This window comes from Chaetomium globosum, genomic scaffold (assembly GCF_000143365.1).
Source record: "Chaetomium globosum CBS 148.51 scaffold_1 genomic scaffold, whole genome shotgun sequence".
NCBI lineage: Eukaryota > Fungi > Ascomycota > Sordariomycetes > Sordariales > Chaetomiaceae > Chaetomium > Chaetomium globosum.
Genome location: NT_165976.1, coordinates 6027809 through 6051051, shown reverse-complemented (window position 1 = coordinate 6051051; position 23243 = coordinate 6027809). Strand labels below are relative to the sequence as shown.

Below are 23243 nucleotides of genomic sequence, written 5' to 3'. Positions count from 1 at the left end.
TAAACTCAGATCATGAAACGCCAAACCCCCATCATACCCCCCTCAAAAATGGCCAAACCAAGCCAACACGACACGCTCCTGTCGCTCAACCACCCCTCCTCAAACTCAACAGCCTCTTAATCCCCGCCTTCTTCGGCCTCCCATCCATCTCCCCTCCCATTACGCCCCCCTCACTGCCGCCCCCTTCCGCGTCTCCACCCCTCTCACCCATCACACCACCCGCCTTCTCAAACCCCACACCGCCCGGTCCCCCCGCCACCGACGGCGTCACCATCCCCGCCCCACCCATATTCACATTCGCCCCCGCCGGCCCCTGTTGCTGGGCACCAGCCCTATCCCTATCCCCATCCTCCTCCTCCTCAGACCCCCCTTGCCCCTCCCCTTCCCCTTCCCCCTCATACTCATACCACAACCTCGGCACCACCAACCGATACGGCACGGTACTCCCGCCCGGATCCCGCGGGCTGATCTCCACATTGAGCGTGACCTCCATGGCGCCCGTGAGGTCGACGGCATAGTCCTCGGGGCGGAAGGTCTTGCGCTGCTTGGCCGACAGCGTCGTGGGGGTGCGGTGGAACGGTTTCGGCACGAACTCCCCCTCCTCCATCGCGGCGGTGGCCGGCAGTGGCTTGCCCTGTTGCTGTGGTTGTTGTGGGACGGCAAACCGGGTAGTTGGGCTAGGGGCGGCGCTTGTGGCCGCGCTTGCGCCCGTGATGATGGGTTTGGGCGGGACGGGCGGGCGGTAGTCGTCCGAGTAGCCGCCGCTGGAGGGCGGGGCGGGCGCGGGCTTGACCGTGAAGAAGCCCTCGTCGCCCTGGTCGTACTCGCTGTTGTATCCGCTGGGCTGGGTCTGGGCGTAGTCGCCGCCTAGGCCGCCGCGCATCCCGACTCCGACGGGGGCAGAGCCGCCACGGACATGGCCGCGCTGTTGTTGCTGGTACTGCTGGTCCTCCTCGTCCGTGTCCGCGCCCCACGTGCCGTTGATCCCGCCGTCGTCGCGCCTGCTGGCCGTACTGCGACGGCGGAAGAGCCCGCCGATGCGGCTCGACACGGAGGTGGAGGACATGGTGCGAGTAAGGAACCCGGGTTTGGGCGGGCCGGGCTTGCCAATGTCGTCAGCGCTAGCAGTGACAGCGCGGCGGGAGAACGACTTTAGGAGACCACTGGATATGGGAGGGCGGGACCTGTCTTTGGGACCGCCGTCGGGCCCGGTGGTTTTGGATCGGGAAAGGCGGCGGAAGATGCTGCTTCTCCGTTTCACGACTCCCCCACCGAGACCGGTAATGTCGTAGGCCGACCCTCCCGGTGTCGGCGGAGGCGTCTGGCCGGGCACGTACTGGCGGATGGCGCACCAGTTGCGGTGCGGGAGGAGGTGATTGTTATTACGTGGCTTGCCGTCGACACCGTGACCAAAAATGGGAATCATGTCCTCATCCGTCTCCTTGTCGAAGTGGTGCACCTTGTTGCGCTTGTTTAACACATCGGCAAGTAGATCCGGCGGCGGCGTGTTGACAATGGCAGACGAGATGATGTTAGGGATGTAACGGAAATCCTTGTGTTTGGCTAGACCAAGCTTGGGGTTTGAGTAGAACTGGCCGATCGCTGCCAAGTGGACATCTCCGCTAGGGAAAGTCAGTAAACAGCCACTTCCGATGGAGTCTTCCAACACTCACCTCAAGATTGTAACGCGGATCGACTTGTCCGCGGCCAAATCCTGCAAGTCCTCAATCACGAGGGCGCGCTCCTGCTTGTGGTTCTTGGCCGTCCAGTGGTCGTCGAGGTCGTCAAGAACCTCAACACCACCGTCAAAGCGGTTGAGCAGGCCCCCAAACATGCCCAGCTTAGCGAGCGCCTTGACAGGGTCCATAATTCGAGAAGTCAAGCTAAGAATGTCAGCATGGTTATTCTCAGGTGCTTTCTGAGAAGCAACTCACATATTCTCCAACCACACCAGCCTGGGATACGCGATCGGCACGCCCAGCACCACCAGCAAATGCTCGACCTTTCCCTTGTCGATCTCCCCATAGCACCGGTCCATAATCCTCTTCCACGTATCCTCCCGTATCACCTCGTCACGCGTCCGCTCGGTCCGCGAATCGACCGCCAGCAGCGCAACCTTGCCACCCAAAAACATGAACAAGCTGCGGCTGAGCTCACTGATGTACGGCCCCGGGCGCGTGCCGAGAATCCAGCTCGGCTCCGTCTTCTCCGTCTCGGCCATGACGCTCTGGTGCTGGAAGAGCATGTAGTACTTGAACCCGACGTTGCCGAGCCCCGAGAAGACGGGCGAGTTCATGAAGTGGTGGGGGTACGAGCCAAACCCGTCAATGATGTCGTGGTCGTCGTACATGTTGACCATGGGGATCTGTGCGTTGGCCATGCCGAAGAGGCCCTGCGAGAACCACATGCAGTAGCGCTCGAGGTAGAAATTCTCGAGCTCAGCCTGCATCTCCGGCGTGAAGGGCGCGTTGTGCTTGTGCAGCGGATTCTTGGTCATCAGCCACTCCTTGAAGATGGTCGTCTCCTGCATGCATTTGTCGTTGTAGATCTGGTCGCCGCCGCCAATCATGACGTGGAACGGCTGGCTCTGGTGGCTGTTCAACACGTCACGCCACATCGGGTCTGGCCCGCTGAACTGGTTGGAATCGGCGCTCAGGCTGAAGCCGTTGCAGCTGTGGAACATGATGTTCATGCTCTGGCCTTTGGCGGGGACCCAGAAGCCCGTCGAGGGACCGCGGTTGATGCGGTACGCGATGCGTTGCTGCTTCTCCCGGAGCTCGACCTCGACGTTAAACCGCCAGAAGGTATAGCCGCGCTCGGCGTGCAGCCTGAAGCCGCGGATATCCTTGTACTTGCCGGCCTTCTCGCCGTCCATCTCAGCCCGCTTCCTACGAGCGGCGAACGAGCCCGGGGGATCAACCATGCCGTCGGGCAAGGGAACCTCCGGCGGGCTACGCGACCTCTCAAACAGTCCTTCGTCCGTCTCGTTCCTAGAGACGTCTTTGGCCTCCTCGAGATGGTCGACCGGCCGAACGTACAAGGTCTCGCCCTTCCGGCCGAGCTTGGGATGTCCGGCGATCGGGTCAATGTACTCGGGCGCCAGGTCACCCTGGACCTCCCTCGGCGGCGGCGGGAGCAGCTCAATTGGCTGGGCAAACAGTCTGAGGATAGGGGCGATGTCGTAAGACGAGTCGGCATCTGTCGTCACGATCATGATCGAACCCCTCCAGACTTCCCGCTCGACGGCAACGCCGGTCCGGGTAAACCGGTTCGGTACCCGCTCATGTCGAATACCACAGTAACGCAGCAGCGGGCCGCACTTGAGATAAAGCGGCGGCTTGAATCTCGTCGGAGCTAGACACAAATCAAGTTAGCTTGCTCCCCCGAAAAGTATGAGAAACCAAAGAGCAGGGTCTTTGTACAGGTGTATGGCAAGGCTACTCGGGAGAAGGCAGCATCGTTGCTAGACAACGAAAAGCAGCCCAGACTGTCTTGGGAATCGTTCGCGGAAGGACTCGGGCTGAAGGGACGCAACCCGTCCCAGCGCTTAGCGCGGGCCTTTGCTCGCCGAGAAGCGAGATGTTGAGGCTCGAACACGGAACCGGCACCAATGCTGCTGGTGGACAGCAGGCTGAAGTTCCCGCTCTGCACCTCCCGAATGCTAGGGTAGACTGCTTGTTTATTAGGGGTACGCGTACCGTTGTTTGTCTCATCGTATTCTCCTTCAAACGCCTCCGCCTTCTTCGGCCGCGACGATAGGCTGTTGCTCCGCAACCGGGACTGCGACGCATCCAACATCGCCGCGTTCTTCTCCCCCGAGGCCGGTACGTCGTCGAGGTCGAGGAGGCCGCCGGTAAGGGACCCTACATTCGCCCCCTTCCACTCTTCGAGGTACTGGCTCGGTTGGAATATGCCCTGGCCAGGCTGGAATTTGTCGCGGGCGTTGTAGAGAATGTCCGATACGTGGTGCCGCTGCCCGCTGGCATCAGTGTGGGTTTCGTGTTCGCCAGCAGGGCCGGGATAGGGCGGGTGCGTCGCTCCTCCGGGAGGATATGTTGGAGGGTTGGTGGCCCCAGCAGACGAAGGCATGGCCCTGAACGAGACAGCGTGCTGGTCTCCATCCGTTGGCGCCGTCTGGGCCGTTCCTCGGCCCAGGATTCGGTCAGCCTTTTTCTGGCTGGGTGTCTTGGTCAGTTTCCCCGTAGACGGGTACAACATAAACTCTTCTGCAAAGTCATCATTAAGGGGGTCGGGGATTTTGCTCGGGGGAGCTCTGGCCGCTGGCTCGAATTGGCGGCGCTCGGGGCGGTTTGCGTTGGCGGGTCGGGTGTTAATGGGTGTGACGGGCCCGCCTACCACCCGCGGAGTATGCGCAACTACCTCGCCCGTGTTGTAGATTTCGTCCGTCTCCGAGATGCGATTAGGCCACATGTCGACCGGGGGGTTCTTCCTCAGCTTGTTGTTGGCACTCCTCGGTGGAGTGCGGCCATCGGGCTTGGCCGTGGGGGTCGTCTCCTTGGAGGCGGGAGACTCGAGGCCGTTCGGAAGTTTTGCGTCGGTCTTCGCGGCACGCTCGCGAAAGCTTAGGTTGCGCTGCGGGATCCCGGACGACTGGGTTGGGACGGGTATCCGTGACTCGGGGTTTGCCGCCCTCGGGGACGGTCCGCCGGGTGCGCTCTGCCTCCGCCCTTCATCAGGAGGGTTCTGCGATAGGGGCCCGTTGTTCTGCGCGTTCTGCCCCGCAGGGTGTTGCACCGGTCTTGTGGGTGTTGATGAGATGATGGGGCCATCTCCGGTCGCCCCCGAGGGGGCCAGCTCGCGCAAGCGCACCTCCTGCGGGCTGTTTTCGTCTTGCGAAATCTCCCCCTTCGCTGCTGCCCTCTCTCGGGCAGCCCTCTCAGCAGCCTCGACACGCGCCCGCTTATCCTCCTTGGAGATGCTGTCGAGTGTCAGCTCAAGCCTTTGCAGTGGCGAGCGGACGTTGGACAAGGTTTTGGGCCGGTCTGTTGCGCTGGTGGCCGACGCCCTCCGAGCGCTCCTCTGCAGCGACTGCTCGGCCGCGGACGCCCTCCGCCGGCCATTGGGCACCGGGGACATCCTGCCGAGCGTCGGATCGGTGGTGACCCTCTGGGGCCGCGGCATAGCGGATTCTTCCAACATGTTGCGGGTGCGGTCCGATACCGGATATCTCTCCTTCCGGCGGTGTTCCTCGATCTCCCTCTGGCTTCCCTGGCGACCAATTCCTTGGGGCGACGGCGGATACTTGGAGCTCGAAGGTGGAGCGCGTGGTACGTCGGGAGCGGTGGGGGGTAGCGGGACGGTCACCGCAGCATACTCGGCGTCCTGTTCCTGGTTTCGACTCCTCCGCCTGCGACGGTTCTCGACCAGCTCGGGCGGGTATTGGTCGGCGGCGTAGGGGAGAGACGGGGGTCGTGGGGTGAGTCCCTGGCCCTGGAAGCTGGAAGCGGTTGGCGACACGAAGGGACTCAGGGTCGAATCGGTCGGCGCATCGGATTTTGTAGTCTGGACGGAGATGCGGTTCGATCGCGGGTGTCCCTGTGGCGGGGCATCCAATGACTGGCGACGATCCGTCAACGGGTCCTGGTCATCAGACAAGCGGCGGGTTTTGGTTTGGCCCGCCTTAGGGGGTGGGAGCTGGCCCCAGTAGGGAGCAGACATGTCGGGCGGTTGGGTTGGAGCGAGGCGCGGGAGCTTGGATTCGAGCTCGGCGCCAGGCTGTCTCGAATGGACTTGGTGGTCCTAAGGCTCTTGTGGGGTGAGTTGACCGCTGGTCGGGGAGTCAATGCCGGTGCGCAGCTATTGCTCAAGCGTTGCCATTCGTCCACGCTCTGCGGGCAGCCATACCAACCAATATTCGCGAGACACATGCACCTTCGGGCTCGAGAAACCGTGACCAGCGCATGTCCCGGGGCTGTCGGCCAGTTATACTCAACTTTCTGCCAGGGCGGGAGGTCGGTCGGTCGGCCACAACGTGCCATGCAATCGAAGTGGCCGGGGTGGCCCTGGCGCCAAATGCTGGCTCGAAGCTGGGTCACAGCAGGGGGCCAGCCAGTGTCAGCGCCAGACTCGGGCAGGCGAGCTGGGGAATCACTGGGAGCTTGGGCGGAAAGATCTGGCTTGGCGTGGTTGGGCTGGCATTGACAAACCCTGATTGACGAATTTTGGCAGGGCAAGCAGGGGTCGCCCAAAATCAGAAGGCGGGAAGCCCACTTGGTGCCCACATCTCCAGGTGCTTGGCGAGCCTCAACAACTCACCTTGGTTCGACCGCATTGCCGAAATGCTGGTGGCTGGCTGCCGATTTGTGCGACAAGCGGGAGGGTCAGGAACGAGATGGGAGATTTGGGGTAGAGTCGTCGTCGTCGCCTATCTTGACCACTGATGATGGTTTGCGAGATGTCTGGGGGTTCCCCTCCATTCCATCAGACGCACATGGCGCCCACATGGAGACGGGACGAACCGACCCATGACAGATTAGACGACGATTACGAAGACAAGATAGGTTCGGCTTTGGATGACTCGCTCCCGCGCGCAGACTAGGAGATCCCGTGGGCTAGCTGGCAAGCGCGTATGTACATGTATGTATGTGCCTGTATGTGCCTGTCCCATTATGTACCCGCCCAATGCCGGCTCCCGCCCATTGCTTCATTTTGAGTCGCCTTCTTTGCTTGTGTGACCGTGTGTTATCCCGGATGCTCGCTTTGATTCACTTCCTACATCTTTAAATTACGAGTTCGAGGCGACAAGCCCCCCAAAAACGAGTTCAGCTTGCTCGCGAACCGCTACCATGGACCATGACTCTCATGGAGCAGGAAGTGTTTATAGGGCGCGCTACAGAAGTACTCCTAGTATAACGGTAAAATGTCGCCATTGCGGACGGCTCTCACATGGAAGTTCCGGTGACAAAGAATCGGGACCGAAACTCAACCTCGACTCGACTCTCATGAAGCAAGCCCTAGGCCCTCATTGTCAAACCATGGACAAAGCTGGGGCGTTACCGACAACACCGTGTGCCATGATCAAATCGGGCCGCCTTCGAAAAATAAATAAATCCATAATCCTCTATAACAAGAAACCGGAATTAAAAGATTTCCAAGCACCGTGCAAAGTGGTACATGCAGTGATGGGATACCCGGTGAAGACGATGTGAAGTCGTGCTATTCAGCTTGTCAAGGAGACACTCTCGAGCTGAGGCTTGGCACTCGCCCGCCATCCAGCCTGCGAGCGGAATATCCTTTGATTGGCCGACCATTCGTGGCCTCCTCTGGCCAAAAAAAAGCGAACTCGAAAGCGTAACAAAAATCAAGAAAATAGACAAAAGTAAAAGAAACTAAGAAAACAAAAAGATGTAAATAAAAACAGAGTAAAATAAATTAAATAAAAGAAGCTGAGCAAGGTAAAAAGTAGGCTTTGGGCTTCCAAATGGTTCTTTTTCGTTCGTCTAGTCGAAGGTTTCGTCGGCGCCTACACCCAGAGTTCGGCTTTTTTTGCCCATGGGGTGGTGGCTTAAACAGGCAACTTTTGGGCCCGCTTGAACCCGCCGGGCTCGCCAGGCACTGCCTGCAGATTGCGAGGCCAATTCCATTGGTGTAACGCTTGGCAACCATCTCGGGACGCTCGTGGCTGACAATGCACCTGCAAGGCCACCTCTCCATTACAACAGACAAAGGTCATCATTTTGGAAAGGGGGTTTTACTTTCGTCTGGCAGTTGAACGTGGAATCCACCGCGGAACTCGGAGAGTTTGGAAAGTCGGAAGTTTTGAAACACTTAGTGGGTTAACCTCCTTTTGCACCGGGTTTGTGCAATCGCCACGGCTCCCCCATCCTTGGCTCAATTCGAGTTGGGACCTGCATCTTCTTTGCGACACCTCTATCGCGACCCGCCTTTCACCCGGCCGAACCACTGTCGCTTCGACAGCTACAGCAGACGATTCAACCACCCAGAAATCAAATCGCCCCTACATGCACACTCTTTCGATCCGTTATCGACCCTCCTCATAACCCCCGCCGGGTTCAACGCCAGGCGCCTGCCCTCGACCTCCCAACACAATGAAGATCTGGTCAGGTGCGACGCTGCTGGGTTTCGCCGCCCTCGCAACAGCTTCACACGTTCTCCCGCGAAACTGGGAAGCAAACGACTACTATGTCCTCCATCTCGATGCGAACACGTCACCTCACGAGGTAGCCAGGAGCCTGGGGCTCTCGCACGAGGGTCCGCTCGGTGAACTCCGGGACCACCACATCTTCGCTACGAAACGGGCGGATCACGACTTCGTCAAGCGAGAGCTGGCCTTAAGACGAAGGAAGCGGTCGGTGGGCGAGAGAGACGCTCTGGATGGCGTTCTATTCTCCGAGAAGCAGGCGCTTCGACAGCCCTGGGAGAAGCGCATCATTCCCGAACAACCAGGACCCCTGCCCCGTCCCTCGAGGGCTATCGATCAGCCGGTGGAAGCGGCCGTCAAAAAACAGACCGAACTGACTCGGAAGCTGGAGATCAACGACCCTATCTTCCATAAACAGTGGCATCTCTTTAATACGATACAGGTCGGCCACGATGTCAATGTCGCCGACGTGTGGCTCCAGGGCGTTACGGGAAGCAATACCACGGTTGCCATTGTCGACGACGGCCTAGACATGTACAGCGATGACCTCAAGGACAACTACTATGCGCTGGGCTCCTACGACTTCAACGACAAGACGGACGAGCCGAAGCCCCGCTTGTCAGACGACAGGCACGGGACCCGGTGTGCCGGTGAGGTGTCGGCTGGTAGGAATAACGCCTGTGGGCTAGGTGTGGCATACGACTCCAAAATTGCCGGCCTCCGAATCCTGTCCAAATTGATCTCAGATGCGGACGAAGCCGTAGCCATGAACTACGACTTCCAGCATAACCAGATCTACTCTTGCTCATGGGGACCGCCCGACGACGGAAAAAGCATGGACGCGCCTGGGATTCTCATCCGCCGCGCCATGTTGAATGCTGTGCAGAACGGCCGCCAAGGTCTGGGCTCTATCTACGTCTTCGCTAGCGGTAACGGGGCCCAGAATGAAGACAACTGCAACTTCGACGGCTACACCAACAGCATTTACAGCATCACCGTTGGCGCCATCGACAGGAAAGGCATGCACCCGCCCTACTCTGAGAAGTGCTCCGCCGGGCTGGTCGTCACCTACTCGAGTGGCGGTGGCGACGCCATCCATACCACGGACGTGGGCCAGAATACATGCTCGAACAGTCACGGCGGCACTTCCGCGGCCGCCCCGCTTGCTGCTGGTATTTTTGCCCTCGCTCTCCAGGTGCGCCCGGATCTTTCCTGGCGGGACATGCAGTATCTCGCCATGAACACCGCGGTCCCCGTCAACCTAGACACGGGCGAGTATCAGGACACCACAATCGGCAAAAAGTTTAGCCATACCTTTGGATACGGCAAGCTTGATAGCTCTGCCATTGTGGAAGCCGCCAGGACCTGGAAGAAGGTGAAGCCGCAGGCCTGGTTCTATACTCCCTGGATCCACGTCAACAAGCCGATCCCCCAGGGCGAGGAGGGCATTTCCGTCGAATTCAAGGTGACCGAGGCCATGCTCAAGGAGGCCAACTTCCAGCGTGTTGAACACATCACTGTTACCATGAACGTCGAGCACGGACGGCGTGGTGATATCAGCGTCGACCTCATCAGCCCGAACAAGATCGTCAGCCACCTGTCTGTGACACGCAAGAACGACGAATCCACCGAAGGCTACGATGACTGGACGTTCATGAGCGTGGCTCACTGGTAAGCAACCCCCTTTCTACCACTGACCGCAATTTGTCAGCTAACATTCTCAGGGGTGAATCCGGCGTCGGCACCTGGACCATCATCGTCAGGGACACCATCGAGAACGTGCACAGCGGCAAGTTCGTCGACTGGCACATGAAGCTCTGGGGCGAGACCCGCGACGCCTCCAAAGCCAAGGTCCTCCCCATGCCCACCGAAGAAGACGACGACGACCACGCCAAAATCCCCACCACCACCGTTGGCCAGCCCACCCACTCGGCAACCGACCCACCCAACCGCCCCGTCAACCCCAAACCCACGGGCACCAAGACGGGCGAAGCCACCTCCGCCTCGCCCTCCTCCTCCTCCGCCAACAAGACCTCCACCTGGCTGCCCTCCTTCTTGCCCACCTTCGGCGTGTCCGCCGCCACCCAGGCCTGGATCTACGGCTCCCTCGTGCTGATCGTCGTCTTCTGCGCCGGGCTCGGCGTCTACTTCTACCTCGCCCGCCGCCGCCGCCTGCGCAACAACCCGCGCAACGACTACGAGTTCGAACTGCTCGACGACGAAGAGGCTGAAGGCCTCGCCGGCGGCCACGGCGAGAAGGGCGTCGCGGGCGCGGCCGGTGCTGCTGCTGCTGCTGCGGGCGGGCGCGGACGCCGCGGTGGGCGCACGCGCGGCGGCGAGTTGTATGATGCGTTTGCGGGGGAGAGTGATGAGGATGGGGACGATGACAGCGATGATTTTGGGGGCCGGGGAGGTGTCGGTGGTGGGCAGTACCGGGATCGGAGCGGGTCGGGGTCGGAGGGCAGCGTGTCGCCCATTCGGATGAGCGAGAAGCTGCCGGGGCGGCGGGATAGTGACGAGGAGGAGCCTCACCAGCATGTCATTGGGGAGAGTGATGAGGAGGATAGTGATGAGGACGAGGAGAGCGAGGGCGAGCAGGCGAGGCCGTTGCATGGTGGGAATCGGTAGTTCTTTTTTTTGGCTGGGTGTGGGGTTGTTCCGTGTCGCTAGGCATGTACCTACCCGGGCGTTTTGTTGTTGTCTGGTTAGGCATTTTCGTTGGCACCTATGTAGGTAGTAGGTATAGCGGATAGATGTGTATAAACAGTGCGCGTGCATGCTTGAAGATCCTGTGGTGGTGTCCTGATCGTGCTCGACTGAATGGTCCATCTTATTTCTCCGGGCCATTCCTGCTTGCGCTGTACAATTAAAATGCAATTGATTCCTACCAGCCGAGCAGCCCTCCCGTCCTAACCAATATTCAAAAAACCAATCTTAAACGCCACGACCCCAGGGTTTGAGGTATCGATACAAAGGCTATTTCCGCTCTCAAGCAAGCAAGCAATAACGATGCTTCCTCGCTGCACAGCCAGCCAGCCCCCAAGCTAGTTGATCAAAACCTCCGCCGCGCCCTCGCCTTGCCCCAAACCTTAGCCGTATCCTCGATCCCCTCCGGTGAAGAAGTAGAATCGTTTGTGCTATCGGTGCTATAACCAGTTTCCTTCCACGGCTCCAACCCACCGGCATCAGGAGCCCCGCCCTCGGACGTAGCCACCTAGGCAGCCACTCGACTGTCCACACTTCTCGCAACGCCCGCACCGCCCTCACCACCTGCCCCGCTCGCACCATCATCACCGTTCGCACCGCCCGCACCACCCTCACCACCCGCCCCGCTCGCACCGTCCTCATCCGCCGCCGCCCGAGCCGGCTAAGCCGGGAGCACGACGCCCTCCCTCTCCATCTCGCGGACATACCCCTCCCAGACGCCGATAACGCCGTCGTAGAAGTCGACGTGGGCGTCGACGAGACCCGAGAACTGGCGCTTAAACTCGACCTTCTTGATCCACTCAAAGTTGTCGGCCTCGCGCAGGGTCTGCTCGGCGAAGCGGTCGGCGTCGGTGCGCGCGTGCTCGACCTCCCCCGTCAGCTCTTCGATGCGCAGTTCCAGCTTGCGCTGCCGGTCGCGCCGCGCCTGCTCGTGGTCCACCCCGCGCACGTCCTCAATCTTGGAGCGGATGAAGCCGCCCGCGCCGCCGAGGGCGCCCGAGAGAGGCCCCCCCGAGTACCCGTGCCCGGAGGCGAGCGTGTCGCGGTCGGCGGTGGATCGGTTGAGGTACTCGGTGAGCTGCTCGTAGTCGACTTGCTTCTGCTCACGGGCTTTGAGGAGTTGCTTGATAGCGCCGCTGTAGGCAACCATGTCACGGAGGGAGGTGAGGTAGTCTTGGTCGGTGTGATCCTTGAGTTTTTTGAGGCCAGCGGACGTGTCCTCGATCGAGGCCGCAAAAGCATGGACGGCAGATTCAACGCCCGGTTCGAGGGTGATGAGCTTCTGGAATTGCTCGGCGAGATCCTTCAGGTCGGTTTCGAGGTCCGACTCGCGCCGGGCCACACGGGCGACAACCTTTTCGACGTTGTTGAGGTCCTCGTCGAGCTTGTCCGACCTTTCCTTGATCTTTGTGAAGCGAGGGTCGACCTTGTGCACTTTCGAGAAGGCGTTCATGAAGCTATCAGCGAACGAGTCAAAAACGCCGCTACCGTTGCTGCTCGTGGATTGACTGGCGCCGAGGCCGTCGCCGCCTGCTCCGGTAAAACCAAGGCGTCCTGCTCGGCTATGCATGGTTGCATTCCAGTCGGGGCTCTCGAGGAAGGTATGGAGTATGCTCGCGCGACGGAGGACGGGGTGTAGAGTGAGTCGAAATAGGAAGCGCTGAAGAGAGTGGGCACGCCGCGCGGTGAAGTCAGGTCCGAACCGGTCGCCTCGCACATATTCCATGCGCTCCTTGTCTGGCAATGGAGGCACCGCGCATGCCGGGTATGTGTGAGTAAGGACCTTGTAGAGAAAAACGAAGTCGGTAAATCGGCGGCGTACGGTTGTCGTTGGTCGCTGAAAGGTTGAGAACGTGGTCTACAGGGTCAGGTCAGCCAGCAGTTCCAACAACAGGTATGAAGCCAACCTACATTGGTGGTAATCAAATAAGATACATAAGTATCCTTGGTTCCGTCGTTCTCCTTGTGTGGCTCCGCGACGGTACAATCGAGAATCTCGCCCGCGGAGTGACCATAGTCGGCATCCCTCCCATCGTCTGTCCTAGTATCATCTGATTGATGACCAGAGAAACCGGGACTGCCGACAGGGTTGTGAGATGCAGACGTGCTCTGCCCTACGCGGTCGGCATTTTGCTCGCTGTGCCAGGATATATTGGAAAAGTTGTCTTCGCCAACGGGCATCTTGTTTGTCGGCTTACGAGGCTTGACGGAACTGTGCTCGTGCGCGGGTGTTGGTGGAATCGGTCTTTAAAGGTCGTTCGGGTTTATCTTGCCAAAAAGAAGCAGCTATAAGCTAAGGCGATTAGGACTAAACGGATGTTCTGGAAACTAAGCTGACATTCAATCAGTGTTAGGTAGGTCAGGAAGGTTTGAAGGTAGGTTGGTGGTTTATGTTGCGGGAGTGCGAGGCAAGGTGCTTGGCGATTGACGTATGATGGTGGGGGAGGAGCTCGACTGTTAACGAGCGGGAGCTTGCCGTTTTGGGCTCAAACATCTGCCCGTGCTTGGCATTTCTCACCTGGTCCTCCCCTGGGCAGTGCCCGAAAAAGCACCTGCCTTATGTACCTACTGTACAGTTCTCACCTTGTTTGACATTTACAAGGTGTTGATTCCGGTCACTCAAATCCCAGAGACACCAAGACAGGTACTTGTGACAGAGTTGATGCTATCCACGGTATCTAGATGAGATGAGGTCTATATCCCCGACCGCTCATAACATAAGAGAGAATTCCACCGAAACCCAGACCCCAACTCCAGCCTGATTTCGCAGCTTGGCCGCTGTGTCTATATACCTACAGAATCCTCACCAGTGCCATGCGGGTTATTCGATCATGGCAGACAAAGGAGAAACAGGCACCGTAAGGAGTGACCCTAGGGTAAAAATAGCAATGTTACATGGCAAACCCGTTCCCAGCTTACTTCTCGCTGGACTTGGGCGGCGCCGCCTCGCGCTTCTCCTGCTCCTGTTCTAACCTCGCAGCAGCGAGCATATCCTTCTCGGCATCCACCGCCTCGCCGACCTGTGCCTTCTCGATGGTGGCGTCGGCCGTGGCGTGTGCCTGGCGTTCCTCCTTCTCGTCGATATCCTCGGTATCCCGGGGCGTGGCAAAGCCGGTTGCCTGGTTCTCCTGGTCCTGCTCGAGCTCTTCGTCGATGAGCTCCTGCTGCTCCTTGATCACCTCGAGGCGCTGCTTGTTGGTGGCGGCGCCCTCAGCGTTGTGCACCTCGAGCTCGATCTCGTGGAAGAGCTCCTCAGGGATCGACGAGAGCACACCGGTCAACGCTTGGATCTGGCTCGACACGCCCTCCTGGGATGAGGTCTGGCCGTACATGTACGCGCTGCTGAGAACCAGTAGGGTGGAGGGCACACCCTCACGGAGCCTCAGGTCGAGCCAAGTCTGCAGATCCTCACGGAGGCTGGAGGGCGACACGCCGTAGCTCTTGATGCCGCGGCTAGCGCAAGCGACCTGAAGCTCAGCAACTGAAAGGCTGTCCACGCCCTCGTAGCTAATAGCACGGTCGTCCCGCTTGATTTGACGCATGCGGTGGCGGATCTGGTACCGAAGCATCATGTCGGTACCGAATGTGTTGAGGTTCAAATACCGGCACATGGACACGAGCTGCGGCCGCGAGAGGTTGTCGAGGGTGAGATCATCCTTGAAGACCTTGCACACCTTGATGACGTCCTCGGCCGTCGGCGTCTCTCCGGTGGCACGGAGCTTCCGGAAGAAGTTGGTAAACTCCTCCTTTTGTGCCGTCGCCTGCGTCAGGGGGAGCCCCGTCTCCTTCAGCGTCTGGCGGAGGAAGTCGCTAACCTCCTGGCGAGTGGCCCGCAGTGTCGACGCCTTCTTGTCCCTAGACTTTTGGCCTTCGTAGGTGCTGGGCAACATGTTGGGGAACAGCTTGAGAGCGACCGGGAGCAGCAATTCGGCAAAGGGAACGATGACGAAGACGGAGAAAGGGACTAGCCGGCCGAGATCCTGAACGGTACGCTGGAGTTGTCGGTTCTCTCTCCGGGTAAGCTCGTACCCGGCGGCCATCTTGAGCGCGAGTCTCGAGCTGATCTTGACTTCGGCCGCCAGCAGCTTGGTACCGTCCCAGTAATGCTGGGCCTCCTTCTTGATCTTTTGCCCAATCGTCAGCTTCTTCTCTTCCTTCTTACCCTCTCCCTTCTCCTCCACGGCAGCCTCCTTCTGGGCGGTGAGTTGTGTGAGCGAGGCATCGGAACCGGCTTGCGCTCCATTCGCTTCCTTGACCGCCTCCTTCACCCCGGCCTCCGCCTTTGGCTTCTCGGCGGCCTTGACTGCGGGCTTAGTGCTAGCGGGTTCCCTAGGAAGGGGTTTCTTAGCCTCCTCCGAATTGAAGCCCGGGGGCGGTCCTCCGGGGGGGCCATGGGTAGTTGTGCCGGATGTTGTGAGGGTTCGGACCGGAATTAACAAAGCAGAGGCCGGGCCCAAGTTGTGCGCATTACGGGCGAGATGGATTGACGAAGCAAGAAGCGCAGATCTGGGTAGAGTACGGCCTGCGCGACCGACGTTAGCAATGCGTGCGCATTCAAAATGGCAAATGGCTTCAAAACGCAGGGGACCCACCAGTGCTCAGGAAGGGGTTGACGACCAGCGCCCGCCGCGCAACTCTTGTCGAGGCGCTCATTACGGTTATCCGGGAATGAGAGAAGGTGCGAGTATCGTAGTCGGTGAGGTAGTGCTGTCACTTCTCGTTTGGAACAAAAAGGTTTTGTTGGGGATGGAGATCAAGTGAACTGCGCCGATGCGTTATAGGGATGCGTTATGGAAATGGCGTGTTTGCTGTGATTAAAAGTCAAACGCTGATAACGGCGGTAAACGTCGGCCGGGAATCTCGGAAACGGGAGAACGTTGATTGCGTGGCAACAAAAGGTAAAGGTGGGTGTCTGAGCAGCGTAGAGAGTCGGGGAGAGTTGAAAGTGAAACCGTACAGGAGGAATGGGATCCAGAGACGAAAGACAGGGATTTAATGAATCAAGATGAAGTTGGCGAGTTGGTCGGCGCCGCTGTCAAAAGGGGCGCAGTGACATCAAAATCCACGTTTCCCTGCGTTTCGCTGCAATTCATGGCTCCATTCCGCCCCGCGGTCGCCCTGACCGCCAGCTGGCGAGTCAGCCAGGCACACGAGACACAAATCACGTGATCATACATGAACGATTTCCACAACCACTTTCCATCCATCGACGAATGCAGTCGGGCTCGGGTCGGGTTCTGTCGGGCTGGGCTCTAAGCAGCAGTTACATGTGAATCCTCGATGTACCGTCACCCGCAACCGATGGTTGTTCGCCACGTTCTCGACTGGTCGACCGATGTCCAGACGATTGCATGCCACGGACGCGTTCGTTGTCCCTTGGTGTTGAGGGGTCATCCCAGCCATGGACATCCAGCGCAGCAAATTGTTCGGAACAAGCTTTCAAGAAGCCGGTTTCAGGAACGGAAATATGAGGTTCGGCCCCAGCGGCAGTTTCGGGCGATAACGATAAGACTTGCCTAAATGCTCAGGCAGCCATGTAAGCTGGAAACGACACATTCCGGCGTCGGAAGGCCGAGCCCGAAAAATGGCCTTGATTTGGGGGCGACATCGGTGTTCCTGAACTCTGGGCTCAACAAAATGGTCAGAAATTTGGTGAGGAGGCTGGCCCTGCCAATCCTTGCCCAAGGTGAGCGAACTTGTGCATCACCGTGCCAAGAAACCGAAGTTAAAGTTTCCCGCAGCACCCTCTTTCCGCTGCCAGCAGGTGCCTGCCGTATGAAGTGAACCCACGCCATCTTCTGTCCCGTAAACCATCATCTCAAACTTGACACTTGACATTGCCAAGCATGGAGTTTTCGTAGCCCTTCGGTCCTCGGTTGCGTCTCGATTGCGTGCCGATCGGTTGTTCCCCGCACTCCGATCGCTGTGATAGCTCCTAGTTGCTCGTGTCAGTTTTAGGCTCGCTTCAGTTAACTATATCGGCCAACCTTTGGCCGCGTCGCCCCGCCTTGTTGTCCAAATCCTATTCCACAACCACCCACAGTCGTCCACGCAACGCGATCTTTCAGTCGCCAAACTATGCGCTTCCGAAAAGCCGCCCGCGTTATTCTTGTAGGCGCCCCAGGCGTTGGAAAAGGGACGCAGTCAGAGCGACTGCTGCAGAGGTTTCCACAGCTATCCTCAATCAGCTCCGGAGACCTCCTGCGGCACAATGTCAAGCAACGCACCCCCCTTGGTGCGTGCATCCACCCGTCAATACTATCCCAAGTTTGCCAAACTAACGAGTATGGGAAATAGGCATTAAAGTGGAGAGCACGATGAAGGCGGGGGGCCTGGTGTCGGATGACCTTATCCTCCGACTCATCAGCAACGAACTCAACCAGCGTGGATGGCTCTACTCGGGCCACCCCTCCGGCAACATAATGACGCTTTCCTCCTCTTCTATCGACACTGCCGAGCCCAGCCAGTCATTCCAGAACGATGCCGAGATGGCCGCCTTCCTCTCCTCCCCCGCACACGCCCGTGGTTACGGCCAGGCTCGTATCAACGAGGACCCGTCCGCCTCGTTCCTCCTCGACGGCTTCCCGCGCACAGCGCCGCAGGCCGACCGTCTTGACGAGATCGTGCCCATCAACCTAGCCGTATCGATCAAGACGCCACTCGAGGTCATCATGGAGCGGATAAACGGGCGATGGGTGCACGAGCCGTCGGGCCGGGTGTACAACACGTCGTTCAACGCACCCAAGGTTCCCGGCCGCGACGACGTCACGGGCGAGCCGCTAGAGCGCCGGTCCGACGACAGTGAGGAGGTGTACCGCGCCCGGTGGAAGAAGTTCCAGGAGACCAGCGAGCCGCTGCTGGAGCACTACGCCCGCAAGGGCGTGCTATGGGAGGTAAATGGTATGAGCAGCGACGAGATCACGCCGAAGCTCCTCCGCGAATTTGAGCGGCGGTTTGTGTGATGGGGCTCACGCCTCGGCGTACTCGGAGCGTTGCATACAGCTTGGGCGGCGTGTTGTACTACCCTCAACGGTGTATAGATGGTGGCGGAATGTTGCTTAGGCGGGCAGGCGCATGGCGTTTATGGGACTGAGTCATCTCGTCCCCGGGTTTTGGTTACATCTGGGCCCTTCGTGGTGTCAGGAGATGTATTCCCATTTGGATTTCCCTCGACAGAGAGATAGTAATCATGATATACCATATCAGCGAAGTCTGCATTGTCGCCTCGACTCTCATTTTGACTCGATACCTTGCCAATGGCGAGAAGTTGTGTGCTTGACGACCTGTCCCAAGTCAGTCCACTAGCTCAACTTTTAGCAACTTGAAGAAAGCAACTAGTTCAACCACCGAATATACATAAATAATACGTTATCTCAACTTTCCCAGGGGCATTTCCCGCATCTCCCCTGGATATTGCAGATCAGACCCTGTTGTGCCTGCCCCTTCGTTGCATCCCTCAAGGACAACGATGCAAGCCACCCCGCAGCTGCACATGCCCACCTCCCCGCATGGTGGGGAACCCATGCACCACCACGCTCTGGCCCAAGCCACCCATTACACTAGAAACACCGCCTGCAGCACCGTTCCAAGCCCTGATTCCTTCCTTGGCGCAACCCCCAGTCCGGGTCTGGGTTGCTCGCATGATCTTCAACCGTCACGGGCGTGCAAATAAATGTCTTGAACTTTTCTTTTGTGGGTGACCTGGCCTCGTGTTCCTTCTCACCATTGTCCTTCCCATTTTGGTCGCTCTCTTTCAGCATCTGTCGAGTTTCAAAGGGGCGTTTCACCCTAACTCGGAACACCCACGAATCTTCATTCTTCTACCCTGTCAATCCGTCACCGTCACAACCAACACCCCCCAACAAGTTGGAAACTGTGTATTTTAAGAGACACAACCAACATGATAGCAGAATGATTGGGCCGTGGTCTGATCAACCTGCAGCTGCTCTGGTAGCCGCTACTTGTTGAATCCCCGGTAAAGTTTGCTTCGGCTGTTACTGAGTTACTTTGCACGACTTTCGTTTCGGTCTCGAGGTCCTTCGGAGACAAGGCCGTGTCACAAGCAAGCCTACATCGTCTTCAATCTCCAACCGCCGCCAGACCTTAGATTTATATACCACACCCAATCCTAAATTTGGGGGTTAAAACCGGTTTACTATATCGAAGAGTACGACCTTCTCGCTCCTTCTTTTCCCCAAACCACATATGCTAACAGACTACCTTCACCTAGACAAAGAAGATATTTCCTCAACCTCTCTTGTTTACCGAACGGGCACTCCATCTGTTTATTGGCCTAGTTAAGATGCATATTAACTGGGCCGTGGTCGTAGGTACGGCCACGGCCGTCTGCGCTTCCTCTCCCTGGTCGTCACTCCCGTTGGAGCTCAAAGAGAGAAACGGCAGCGATGCGGGACGCCGCGCCCTTCCAGACCTCGACCTATTTCAGGACATGTTCATGGCACTGAGCGACATGCAGGATGCCTACTTTCAGCGCTGGCTCGGCACCTGGCCCCATGGAATCGATTGGACTCGTGCTGTCATGAGCACCCACGTTGCTGCTACGCTCCGGACCATCTCTGACGAACTTGAACTCGGTCGGTCCAACCAAGGCATGGAGTGTGCCAGCAGAAAGCACGAGGTCATTGCCGGGTATTTTGCAGATGTGATCGCCTACTATTTTGCCGAGGACGCCTTTGCTATCCGCAATCAGGCCTATGACGACATGCTTTGGGTCGTGCTAGGCTGGCTCGAGTCTATCCAGTTCATTGATGAACACAGCAGGTTTCTCTCCAGTAAGGCCGCTGCGGGGCTGGGAACCAAGCCCGGGGCTGAGACATGGTATGGAAGTCGCTGGATACCCGCTTTCGCTCATCGCGCGAGGATATTCTGGGAGCTCGCCGCCAGGGGCTGGGACACGAAGCTCTGTGGAGGTGGTATGCTCTGGAACCCGCGTCTGATGCCATACAAAAACGCCATCACCAACCAACTGTTCATCTCTGCTTCCATTAACATGTATCTCCATTTCCCCGGCGACCCCAACCCCTCCCCTTTTAGCAGCGACACCGATCCCATACTCACCGCCAACCACCACGCAGCCGAGTGGCCTCCCCACGATCCCACCTTCGGCAAGGCCGCCCAGGAGGCCCACCGTTGGCTCAGATCATCCAACATGACCAACCGCCAAGGTCTCTACGCCGACGGCTTCCACGTCTCCGGCCACAGCTCCGGCAGCAACAACACGCGCTGCGACGAGCGCGACGAGATGGTCTACACCTACAACCAAGGCGTGCTCCTGTCGGGCCTCATAGGCCTCTACCAAGCCACCGGCGGCGGGCTGGAGCGCGAGCACTACCTGCGCGAGGGCCACACGCTGATCCAGAACCTGATCCGCGCCACGGGGTACGATCTCGCACGCAACCGCCCCATCGACGACATCGGCGACCCCCGCCGCCCCATCCCACCCTGGCGCGGCCTCGGTCGCTTCGGCGTCCTGGAAGAGGCCTGCGACGCCCCCGGCTCCTGCTCCCAGGACGCCCAGACCTTCAAGGGCATCTGGATGCACCACTTTGCCGCCTTTTGCGCCCCTGCCGCCCTGCGCTTCCACGCCGCACCCGGCATGGCCGGCTGGGCTGCAGCGGGAACCGAGGCTGAGATGGAGGCTATCCGCGCCAGACACGGAGCCCATTGCAGGCGGTATGTGCCCTGGCTGCGGCACAATGCGCGCGCAGCCCTGGGTACGCGTGACGGGAGGGGGCTGTTTGGCATGTGGTGGACTGCAGGACTGCTGAGGCTGGCCGGCGGTGAGGCAGCTTTGGAGAAGGCTCTGAAGGCGGCCGGGGATGCGCTGCCCCCGCCACTGGGGGAGGGGGATGGGCAGGTAGTGGATTATCGGAACTTGGGCGTGCCGCTGAATGCGGTGTGGATGCGTGAGGTTGATCTCCCGCTCCCGGAGCCGAGTTCGGGTGAGGAGGGGCAGAAACCCCTGAATGCGGGTGGTCTGGGTGAGGAGAATAAGACGAAGCCTGTGGTGGGGAGGAGAGGGGTGGATTCGGACAAGGCGGGCGTTTGGGACCCCAATCATCGCGGGCGAGGAAGGACGGTGGAAACACAGGGCGGCGGCCTGGCGGTTCTCAGGGCGTTATGGGTGGTTTCTGGTCATGAGCTATGATGGCGTCTGTGGGAGGTTTTTGTGGTGTGCATACACGGCAGGGAATGGCTAACGAATAGACGCGGTGGTCACTTGGGAGTACAGATTAGAAAGGTTATGCTTTTGGTTAGTATTATATACTTCATTACTACAACTCTTGGTTGGGATTCAGTCCCACGTTTGTTGTCAGGAGAAAGATGGGGGGGGTTGGATTTGAGATCTGTGACCCGGCCGGTTGCTACCTGAACCTCCATTGTAAACCACTTGGGACATTCCCCTCTTTTACGTCTTATGAGAAGACCTATAGGTGGATTACTGTCATCCCATAGTTCTAAACGTCCTCTCCGTAAGGCTTCGGGGGCTTCTTTCCTCAGGGTTAGGGTGATCCCTGGAACCCAGTTTTATTTCAGCCCACTGCAACAACACCCCGCCGGACCTTGCGACCAGCATTATCGCCAGCCTAACAATCCACTGGCTGACAACCTAAACTTTACAAAACTTAACGCTTTCTCACGCTCTTCCACCTCGGTTCCGAAACCATACAACCACCACCTCCTCCAACCGCTACCTCAAACAAACATAACCCACCCCCATCCAACATGGCCTCTGAAGAAATGGAGCTCGACGAGCCCGTCCAGCAAGGACCCGACGACGCCCCCTCCAACAATGGCAACAGCTCCGCCAAGCTAGCCGCCATGCAGACGCTCACCAAAGCCACCGCCGTGCGCTCCATCGAGGGCTGGATTGTCATGGTGACCAACGTACACGAGGAGGCCGACGAGGAGGCCATCCACGACAAGTTCGGCGAGTTTGGCGAGATCCGCAACGTGCACCTGAACCTCGACCGGCGGACGGGCTACGTCAAGGTACGACAAACACCACACCACTCCCCTCCTTCCCCCTACCTCCCCCCACGACATCCATCACTGCCCCACTAACACACCACAAACCAGGGCTACGCACTAATCGAGTACACGACGCTCGAGGAAGCGCGCGCCGCCATCGACGGCGCCAACGACACCGAGCTCCTCGACCAGAACGTGCAGGTGGACTTTGCCTTTGTGCGCCCGCCGCCGGGAAAGCAGGCTAACAACGGGCGGCTCGGCGGCGGGTCAGGCGGCGGGGGTGGCGGTGGCGGACAGCGCGGGTCGAATCGCGGGGCGCGTAGCGGGAGGAGTCGCAGCCGTAGTCCCGGGGCGGGGAAGGATGATTGAGGGTTTGGTCGTTAGATGGGGTGGCTACATTCACTTCACCTGACCATATCTTGTTTGTGATGGGATCGTTGCTGGCCGCGCTGGGTTGGGCTAGACCCTGGGGATGAGGGCGCAAGAAAAGGCCATGCGGCGTGGGGGATTAGCCGATGTGTCTGTCATATGGGGAGATTAAGGCACGTCGGCATCTTGCCATGGCAGTTTAATAGTAAGTCGTTATTGTTGGCTTGCTTGTGCCATCAGCTAACAGCTTGAACAGAATGAGGTATACTGCGTGTTGTATACTAGCCGAAGATCTATTCCAGGAACCATCCCAGGCTCTACCATCATCCGGCTGATATAGTTATACTCAACAGTGAAAAAAGGTTGACAGGACAAAAAACAAAAAACATTCAGCATGCGCGTTTCAGTTGCCACGATGACCCAATCCCCCGACAGACGAAAGTTGCCTACAATTCATGATCAAAATATTCTCATGTCGAGCCCCAAGCCAGGATCTTGCTGGCTAGCTTCTCCCACTCCCAACTTCCCGGCCCGGCCGAAAACGAGCCAACTTCCTATTATGCCCCTTCCTCACCTCGACCAGACAGATAGGAAAGCGATAGTATCAAGTAACCGTATATAAGAAGGCCGACAACGATAATAGTACAGGCTGGATATGCTGTACAGAAAACGCCATGCTAAACAAACAGGGCCATGCTTGTGATCCCCCAACACACCAAACATCATGGAAAAAGCTGTAGATGGCGCTGGGAGTTTGCTTTGCAACATGGTATAGAATACCTGGGGTATACGGGTAAGCCATCAAGAAAAAAACAAAGGAAGGCGTCGTAGAGCGGCTGTTCCCCTAAGACACCAAGTGACACGTACTCCTAATGCCTTCGTACATCAACCAAATGCCATCGAGAACACAACCGCAGATAGCTAACAGAGCTGGATGGACCGGCCGGCAGTCCAGACAAAATACGCAGAGATCATGCCCACGAAACGAAGCAACCCACGAAAGCAACCCTCGAAAATACAAGTCATCTAAGTGCTCACCCAGGAATACCGCATC

The 23243-nt window shown here is 58.5% G+C and overlaps 7 protein-coding genes across 7 annotated transcripts; 4 read left to right on the top strand and 3 right to left on the bottom strand.

Moving 5' to 3' along the window:
* Positions 1-85: 85 nt before the first annotated feature.
* Positions 86-5679, bottom strand: CHGG_01944 (uncharacterized protein; the record flags this gene model as incomplete). The annotated part of the gene is made up of 4 exons (XM_001221164.1): positions 86-1622; positions 1674-1883; positions 1935-3354; positions 3423-5679. 4 exons carry the CDS (start codon positions 5677-5679, stop codon positions 86-88), a joined length of 5424 nt encoding a protein of 1807 aa, XP_001221165.1.
* A 2390-nt stretch (positions 5680-8069) lies between these two features.
* On the top strand, positions 8070-10750 carry CHGG_01943 (uncharacterized protein; the record flags this gene model as incomplete). Its single annotated transcript, XM_001221163.1, has 2 exons — positions 8070-9793; positions 9847-10750. 2 exons carry the CDS (start codon positions 8070-8072, stop codon positions 10748-10750), a joined length of 2628 nt encoding a protein of 875 aa, XP_001221164.1.
* Positions 10751-11489: 739 nt separating this feature from the next.
* On the bottom strand, positions 11490-13009 carry CHGG_01942 (uncharacterized protein; the record flags this gene model as incomplete). Its single annotated transcript, XM_001221162.1, has 2 exons — positions 11490-12686; positions 12740-13009. 2 exons carry the CDS (start codon positions 13007-13009, stop codon positions 11490-11492), a joined length of 1467 nt encoding a protein of 488 aa, XP_001221163.1.
* A 734-nt stretch (positions 13010-13743) lies between these two features.
* On the bottom strand, positions 13744-15481 carry CHGG_01941 (uncharacterized protein; the record flags this gene model as incomplete). Its single annotated transcript, XM_001221161.1, has 2 exons — positions 13744-15350; positions 15421-15481. The coding sequence occupies 2 exons, from the start codon at positions 15479-15481 to the stop codon at positions 13744-13746; spliced, it is 1668 nt and encodes a 555-aa protein (XP_001221162.1).
* A 1558-nt stretch (positions 15482-17039) lies between these two features.
* On the top strand, positions 17040-17790 carry CHGG_01940 (uncharacterized protein; the record flags this gene model as incomplete). Its single annotated transcript, XM_001221160.1, has 2 exons — positions 17040-17067; positions 17126-17790. The coding sequence occupies 2 exons, from the start codon at positions 17040-17042 to the stop codon at positions 17788-17790; spliced, it is 693 nt and encodes a 230-aa protein (XP_001221161.1).
* Positions 17791-19130: 1340 nt separating this feature from the next.
* Positions 19131-20996, top strand: CHGG_01939 (uncharacterized protein; the record flags this gene model as incomplete). Its single annotated transcript, XM_001221159.1, has 1 exon — positions 19131-20996. One exon carries the CDS (start codon positions 19131-19133, stop codon positions 20994-20996), a length of 1866 nt encoding a protein of 621 aa, XP_001221160.1.
* A 578-nt stretch (positions 20997-21574) lies between these two features.
* CHGG_01938 (uncharacterized protein) lies at positions 21575-22524 on the top strand (the record flags this gene model as incomplete). The annotated part of the gene is made up of 4 exons (XM_001221158.1): positions 21575-21841; positions 21929-22160; positions 22284-22394; positions 22475-22524. The coding sequence occupies 4 exons, from the start codon at positions 21575-21577 to the stop codon at positions 22522-22524; spliced, it is 660 nt and encodes a 219-aa protein (XP_001221159.1).
* Positions 22525-23243: the final 719 nt, after the last annotated feature.